This window comes from Trachymyrmex septentrionalis, unplaced genomic scaffold (assembly GCF_001594115.1).
Source record: "Trachymyrmex septentrionalis isolate Tsep2-gDNA-1 unplaced genomic scaffold, Tsep1.0 scaffold25, whole genome shotgun sequence".
Lineage (NCBI taxonomy): Eukaryota > Metazoa > Arthropoda > Insecta > Hymenoptera > Formicidae > Trachymyrmex > Trachymyrmex septentrionalis.
In genome coordinates, this window is record NW_017305408.1 from 1,964,627 (window position 1) to 1,972,211 (window position 7,585).

Consider the following 7,585-nt stretch of genomic DNA (forward strand, 5'->3'; position numbering starts at 1 on the left):
TTTCATTAATTAGTAATTTAATTATTAATCATTCACATGAAAATACATATAGAATACACGCAAATTTTAATTCAGTAGTAATTTATACAATTTTCATTCCATTTCCAAGAAATATAGAAAGTTTATCAATTTTATAAGTCTAGAGAAATACAACGATTAATGTAAAAACTATTAAGAGATGTAAAAAAATTCATTATAATTGTCACATTGAAAAATCGGCTTGGCGATTACTGTGACAAAATGGCAATTATTGTGTCGATTAAACATAACTTGCAAAATTGCAAGAATATGGAGAATATAGAGTAATGAGGCCAATTTTATCGAATGACAGAAGATTCTCATATCATAGCATCGCGCCGACTAATCACGCACCCAAAACAATGGCTATTTTGAATCAACCTTAAGTGATTCGAGCACGCATACGCGTCGCTCTTGATTCCACGATGTCAACGTTCTCGCGATCGCGATTGTCTTCGTCTCTCGATGCGATGCTTGTTATTCAAGCGCGTCCACTAGGAAGTAAGCACAGCGGCAATCGTACTCGTTTTGCGGCCTTAATTGGACATTGAGTTAATAAGAGCACCGAACTGTCGAGACCACGCATGCCTGCGTGCGTGTGTGCGTGCATGTGTGCGTGCGAAAGAAGGAAACGAGAATAAAAAGAACGTCTCGAACGGAATGCAGTTCGTGACAATGCATCGTCGGTTCCCGACTCGCGAAGTCGGATGGAAACTCTGATTTCTTGATGATTCCTTCGCCAATCTCCTCGAGTCATCTGACATTATCTCGTATATTAATCAAGTTATTACGCATAGAGATTGATAGTTTCTTATTGTAGATTGCGAAAATTCACATGTTATTGTTAAAAAAAATTAAAATCACAATTTAATATTTTTCCAAATGTCATTCAATCCTCTCTAAAAAAATTTAAAAAATTAATCCATTTTTTTTAAATTTCTTAATTTTAAAATCCCTTTCTTTCTGAAGAAACTGATCCATTTTTTTCTAAATTTCGTAACTTTGGAGGAATTCCAAATTCCCTTTTCTCTAAAAAGTTCATCTAGATTTTCTAAATTTCTTAATTTTACCTGAGCACTTGAACACAATCTATCATCAATTATCTCTTATTTTGAGAAATTACTTAGTTCATTTACAAGCGAAATTCAACTCATATAAGGGGATCCTAAAGTCGTCCTGTTTTACCATGATCACATTTTAGGAAAAATCTCCAACGAATTGATTTTTTTTACAGAATTAAAGAACGCACAAAAAGATCTCGGAAAACATTATTTCACGAGAAAATCGAAAAAAAATTAAAAAATTCACTTTTTTGATACGTATAACTGTCTTCTGAAGTTAACATTTGCTTGATATAAAAGTTTTATAGCTTGTAAATTGAAAATAAACGTGAAGTGGAATTCCGATTACTTGAACAAACAATCCTGAGTTTGCGAAATTGTGATGGAAAGCCTAACGAAAAAGATTTTCCAAAATTAAAGTCGTATTTTTTATTTAACTTTTTTTTTCTTTTACAGACTCAAAAATCATTTCCCAGAATTAAAGTATACATACTTAATAAAATTAATACGTGTCTGTGAGATGGAATTTATTCCGAAAATGACAAAAAATTTCAAAATTAAGATTTAAAAAAAAATTATTTGTTGATATAAACTCCATCTCACAGACACATATTAATGTGTATACTTTAATCTTGGAAAAAGATTTTCAAATTTGCAAAAGAGAAAAAAAGTTATACACAAATTATGATTAGTCGGTAATACAAACGGCTTTAGGATTCTCTTAAGCCAGAATCAAATTGCAAACTAAGATTGAGATTGGAGTGAAATTTAATTAAGCAGAAGAAAGAAAACCAATATCAAATTTAGTGAATTTATTTATTTGCTCAAATTCCGATCTAATCTCAATCCTAATCTGTAATCTGCTACAGGCTTATCGCAGTCACATTTGGTCGAAAGTGTATTATCATTATATGCGAATGAGATGTATTACAGCTACCTGTTGAGACTCCTGATTCTTCTGGCAATTATATCTGGCGAGAACGGCCGGATTCAAGCGACGTCTTGACGCCACCGTCGGCGTGTCTGTTGTCGACATCGCGTCGACGTTCATCCAATTGCTTAATGGTCAAATTGTAATTCGATATGCGGAAAACGTTTCACTTTCACAAATACGTTATTACGACACGAGTAATTCGGCAATTCACCGTATATACGAAACAGGAGGAATTGCGATCAGAAATGAGCCCGAGAACTTGGCATAACGAGCGCGGTTTTCTCGCTTTTAAATCACTTTTAAACGTTAATGTGCCCGATAACAAAATGGGATTGGCTGATAAAAGTCCGCCAAGACTGAAAAGGCTTCTATCTGTTCGTGACTTTAAATTGTCATTGTGGTTTGAAACCGGAACGGCTTGTGTCGTTTTGCGGTTTGGCAATCAGTGAAATCAGAACCGCACGAAGCAAGAATAAGTTAAAAAAACAATACTGCACCGCCCAAAATTATCGAAATCGTTTCAAGTTCATGAATGCGTTTAATTACCACGCAAATTATTAAATTTATGATTAACAAAATGATCACTCAGAAGGGCAAGACTAACAAGGAAGTACAGGGAAATGTTTCGCCATTCCGATTTTGATAAGTTTTTATTATGGTGTATTTTTTCATATACACTTTTAGGGGATAAAACATCCAGTTAGTTTCTTTTAAAGCAAATATCGTCAAAACTTCTAGAATGAAAACAAAATTTTTAATAAAAGTCGAATGAATTCAAGGGAACTTTATAATACTAAAAAATTTTTTAATAAATTTTTAATAAAGAGTTTTTAATAAAAAATTTTTTAAAAACAAATATTTAAAAAATGGTTTTGTTTCAATATTATAGAGAGAGAGAGAGAGAGAGAGAGAGAGAGAGAGAGAGAGAGATAGAATACTCAGAAAATCATTTAACTTTTATGTATAAAAATATTTTTTCCATCCTTTATAGTTTCAATGATATTTGACAGAATTCGAAAAAAAAAACCGATGTTCCTCAAAAAGATGTTTTATCTCTCTAAAAGTGGGACACGTAAAAAAATATTGTCCTTTATTTTGATTTGAGTTTAGACAATAACGTACTAAAAGTTCAAAATCGGAGAAGTATCTGCTTGTGGTTCTATGTAAGTTGAATATAATTTACGCCAGCATAGTATCCAATTCCAAGAATCGTAGAAGGACACTGATGTCGTAATACAAGTTTCGAGATAATAATAGATAACGTAGAAAAAACAAATAGAACCAGGTAGAGAAATAGAATCTACAATAAGTCTATCAAATTGTAATTGTGGCGTTGCTTTCCAAGTTTCCATACACGTTAAACGCGTTTTAAAAGGAAAAATAAGACGTAATAGAAATTTTAGGAGAGACTAAAGTAGACACAAATCACACATTATTTTCACAGAACATTTTGCAGCTTTCAAAATTTTCCAAATAATTTAGATAATTAATTAATATGTTCCTAATCTTAATATAATCAATTGAGCAATAATTTAATATAGGTATATATCAATCTTTCTCTACATGAAATGCTATCAACATTATCACAGATTAATACCCTAATTTCCTCGTGAAAATTAATGTAAAATCTCTTCCACGCGCCGACAAGTCCTTCAGCCGATCATCGCGCAAATGCTGAACTGAAGCGGGGCAGTATTAATATTGCGGACACGAAGTCGACGATACGACTTCAACGTTCCGACGATCGGAATGCGACTAACCTTATCAGAGAGAGAGACAGAGACTCACCGCTGCCGTAACGTCCGAAGTGACCGTGACGCCGATGACGTCCCAGTTGTCATCGTCATCGTCGGAGTCATGCGGTCGTCCAGCATCCGTACAGCACCGGAAACAAACCAGAAAAATGGATGGGACGTAGGATAAAAGAGGGAGCAGTATTGTAACACCGTGATAAGGACGATAAAGAGCAAAAATGATAAGGAGCAAGGATCGTCCGGGACACGAAGGAGGAGGGGAAGAGAAACGTTATGTTAGAATTATCTATTTCTGTATTAATATAAAATATATATATTTTTTATTTAACTATTCGTTATGTTAAAAAAAGCATACATTAGGCATACATTTGACGTTTTTTTTTTATCATAATTGTTCGTCAGGTATATATTTAGATATGTATTTTATGCCAATTTATTCCGATGAATTCGTTTTCGATCGATAAACCGTATCAATAAATTTGAGAAAATAACCCTAATTCGTTGCAGTTATTATCGTGATATTTTATCTTCAATAAATATACAGTATCCATAACTGGTTGTTAATGCTTTAAGCAACGTAGCATTTATGTACGATCGAAACTGGATAATTACTGCAAATGCGCGGTAAATAGAATCTCTCGAGAGTTTAATTCAATAATAAAAGCAGAAACTAGTTTCTCTTTCAAAAATTATAATGCAAACGTTTGCTTTAGAAACAAGTTACATTCGGAAAATTCTTCTCCACGATATTTGAGATGTATTTACACATCATGTTGAAATAATATAAGAATGTAAAAATTATCAAAGCCATATTAAATTTTAAAAAGCCACACAAAAAGATACACGTACTCCCTAAAATCTTTGGAGTGGAATCTAATTCTAAAGAATGACAAAGGTCGGTATTCATAGTTGGATCTTATATTTAAGACCGTCTTAAGACGTCATGGACCAATCAGAGGCCAGTATTCATAGTCGATTCTTATTTTGAGACTGTCTTAAGTAATATCTTAAGTCGCTAATGCGGCTCTCTGATTGGTTCGTGACATCTCAAGATAGAATTTAAAACGGTTTTGAATATACTCTCTAAATCTGAATCAGTGGATTAGTCAGTCACTAATTACTCAGTGGCATACTTGACACTGATAATCAATGAAATTTAACTGAAAAAGGAAAAATGTTCGAGCATTATAGTACAACTAAAATACAGATATTTGCATGTTAATTTCAATTTTCCAATACCATATTCATTGAATTTATGCACTAAAACCAGGTTAGTTAGATCACATAATAAAGATCAGTTAGGGATCTTACATTTCACTGATTACCAGTGGCACATACTTGGCGCTGATATCAGTGATTATCCACTGATTCAGATTTAGAGAGTAAGGATTGACTATGAATACCAGCTAGAGAGCCCTATTAGTGTCTTAAGACGGTTTTGAAATAAGAATGGACTACGAATACCGGTCAAAGAGTGACAATTGAGCCAGTGTTGAAAAAGGGTGGCTCAATTGTCAAAAGTGAGCTTTCAGAGTCTTTAGAGTTACATTCCACTCTAAAGATTTTAGAGAATGGAAATGGAAATTTACATCTTACGTGCGTCTTGCAGAGCGATCGTAGAAGCCTCCATCCTGATCGTCCGTTCTGATAACTCCGCGTCGTTTATCGTTGAATTCTGTCGCGGCGAATCGCGTGAATGACTATGTACGCTCCATCGACCGAAATAGATTTTCCAAAAAATCCTCGGTACGGATCCCCGGGGTTGGAATTTAAATATCACGCGATATATATATATATGGCCGATTAGGCGTGTCGATACACCGGGAAATCTCGGGCGAGTTTAAATCCTTAATGCACGGAAAGAACGATTTTGCTAAAATATATAAAAATTTAGCTTACAGATACAGATCTAAAAATAAAATTTGTTGGATCCTCAAAATAATTATGTAAAAATTTCAAATACATATATAATGATCAATGCTGCAAAAAGTTTAAGTTTTTGGCATTCCAGCAATCAGTTTGAGCGCCCTACATAATTATTTCGACGGCCCAATAAAATTATTTTCGGATCTGTAGCTAAATTTTTAGATGTGTTAACAGAACCATCCTTTTCATGCATAATGTTTCACCTTTTCCACTACCGGATTTCCCTCTAAAAACATAAAAGTGAAGATAAAGTCTGTACAAAACTGTTCTTGTTGCTCGAAGAGCAACAAACCGAGATTTTTGAGGCGTTGTAATGAAAAAAAAAAGTCGTACAAAGATATAAAATTTTTACTATTTAATATTCGATACAGATTTAACCTTTGCATCGAGAAAAAGGTTAAAAGTGCGATTTGAGAAAAGTAATCTCGAAAGAGCTATTGATTGAAGAGATATCGAAGAGAGATTCAGATATCCGTTATTGGAACTCGAACGGAGGTGAATTGTATCTATACAATTCGGTCCATTTATATATACGGATTCGAGGATTTAAACGATTCGAGAAAACGAGGAAGCCGAGGAAATCTAAAAGTATACAGATACAGAAAATGACGACGACTCGATTAAATTTATCTCGATTCGTACCGATTTTTTGACTCTCGCAGGATAATCGCGACCTTCACAATCCCGATGTATCTTGCTCTAGTGATTAATGTGTGTTTTTCGTGAGCCACGCGAGTCTTCAGTACAATAAAGTTAATATCCTCGGTGGGACGCGGAAGATACGATCGCGTGTTCGCGTGTCGGATACGCGAGTCGCACTAAAAGCAACGTCGACTCGAGCGATTCGCGATCGCTCGGAGCTTCTCTCACGTGCGACGAAGAAGCGTTCTCTTCTATCCTCGCCCACTTGCTCTGCCTTCCACCATCGCTCTCCTACTTTCCTCCTCTCGCATTCTTCCCCCTTAATCGATTAAGAGAATTGATTCTTTAACCCTGCAGAGAGAGAATTCCTCAAGGATCTATTTTCGAGCGACTTCATCGATAAAACGCGCAGATCATAAATATTATCGTTATCGCGTCTAAACTTTGCAGTTTTGTCAATAGTTTTTATTTCTTGAGACATCTGCTTATTAAATACGAAAAAGAAGAGATACAGTTTCACCAAATCGTCATCTTTATGGTAACTGTAACAATTAACGCCGTATTTCACAAACTACCAAAAAAAAAAAAAAAAAAAAAAAAAAAAAAACGGTTTTGTTGAAGTATTAAAAAATTTAACTAGATCTAAAATAATTTTGCTGGACCATCAAAATAATTGTTAAAACTCTTAAACTGTTGATGACAATGTTAGAAAAAGTTTTAACATTCTGATAGTCTAAATAAAATTATTACCAAATATAACACCAAAGTGTGGTGTGGATTTAAGATCCTTGATTTAATGATGTTAAATCCACGCATTATGAAATTGTTTCCTAACGAATTCTGATCGAAGGAGATCAATTGTTCAATTATTCTCTGGATTTCCATTGTGTTCTCTGTGAAGGGAAATTTCGATCGGAATTCATTCCAGACTTCAATTGTAATTTCTAAGGAATAATTCCAATTGAAATCTATTCCGAACGATTCTATAATACGTGCCCTGGATGTATTAGCTATGTAACTTTTGTATCGGACCTCTTTCTATCGCGACCGATTGCAGCAACAGACGTCCGTGAAAATAGCGCTTTATCTATGCAGGACCAACACAACAGGCAATCTTATCTTAATGGGAAACTAATCGGGTGACGTGTTGTGTATTGCGTGAATAACTATTTAGAACACGAACCAGCGAGGTCAAACTATAAGAACAACAAAAACCGATTTCAGAATAATGATCGAGACTTGTTTCCACT

General features: G+C 34.3%; 1 protein-coding gene across 6 annotated transcripts in view; it reads right to left on the reverse strand.

The window, feature by feature from the left end:
* Positions 1-7,585, reverse strand: part of LOC108748968 (septin-7) — a 44,576-nt gene that overhangs the window by 34,383 nt on the left and 2,608 nt on the right. Inside the window, exons 1-3 of one of the 6 annotated variants that reach the window (XM_018487419.1) lie at positions 6,336-6,491; positions 5,364-5,640; positions 3,802-3,803 (exon numbers count right to left, since the gene is read on the reverse strand). The exons of 1 other annotated variant lie outside the window; for it this stretch is intronic. In XM_018487419.1, the coding sequence (XP_018342921.1) occupies positions 3,802-3,803; positions 5,364-5,397 (36 nt within the window). In that variant the 5' untranslated portion in view covers positions 5,398-5,640; positions 6,336-6,491. 4 more of the 6 variants (XM_018487420.1, XM_018487423.1, XM_018487422.1 and 1 more) reach the window with 4 other exon arrangements.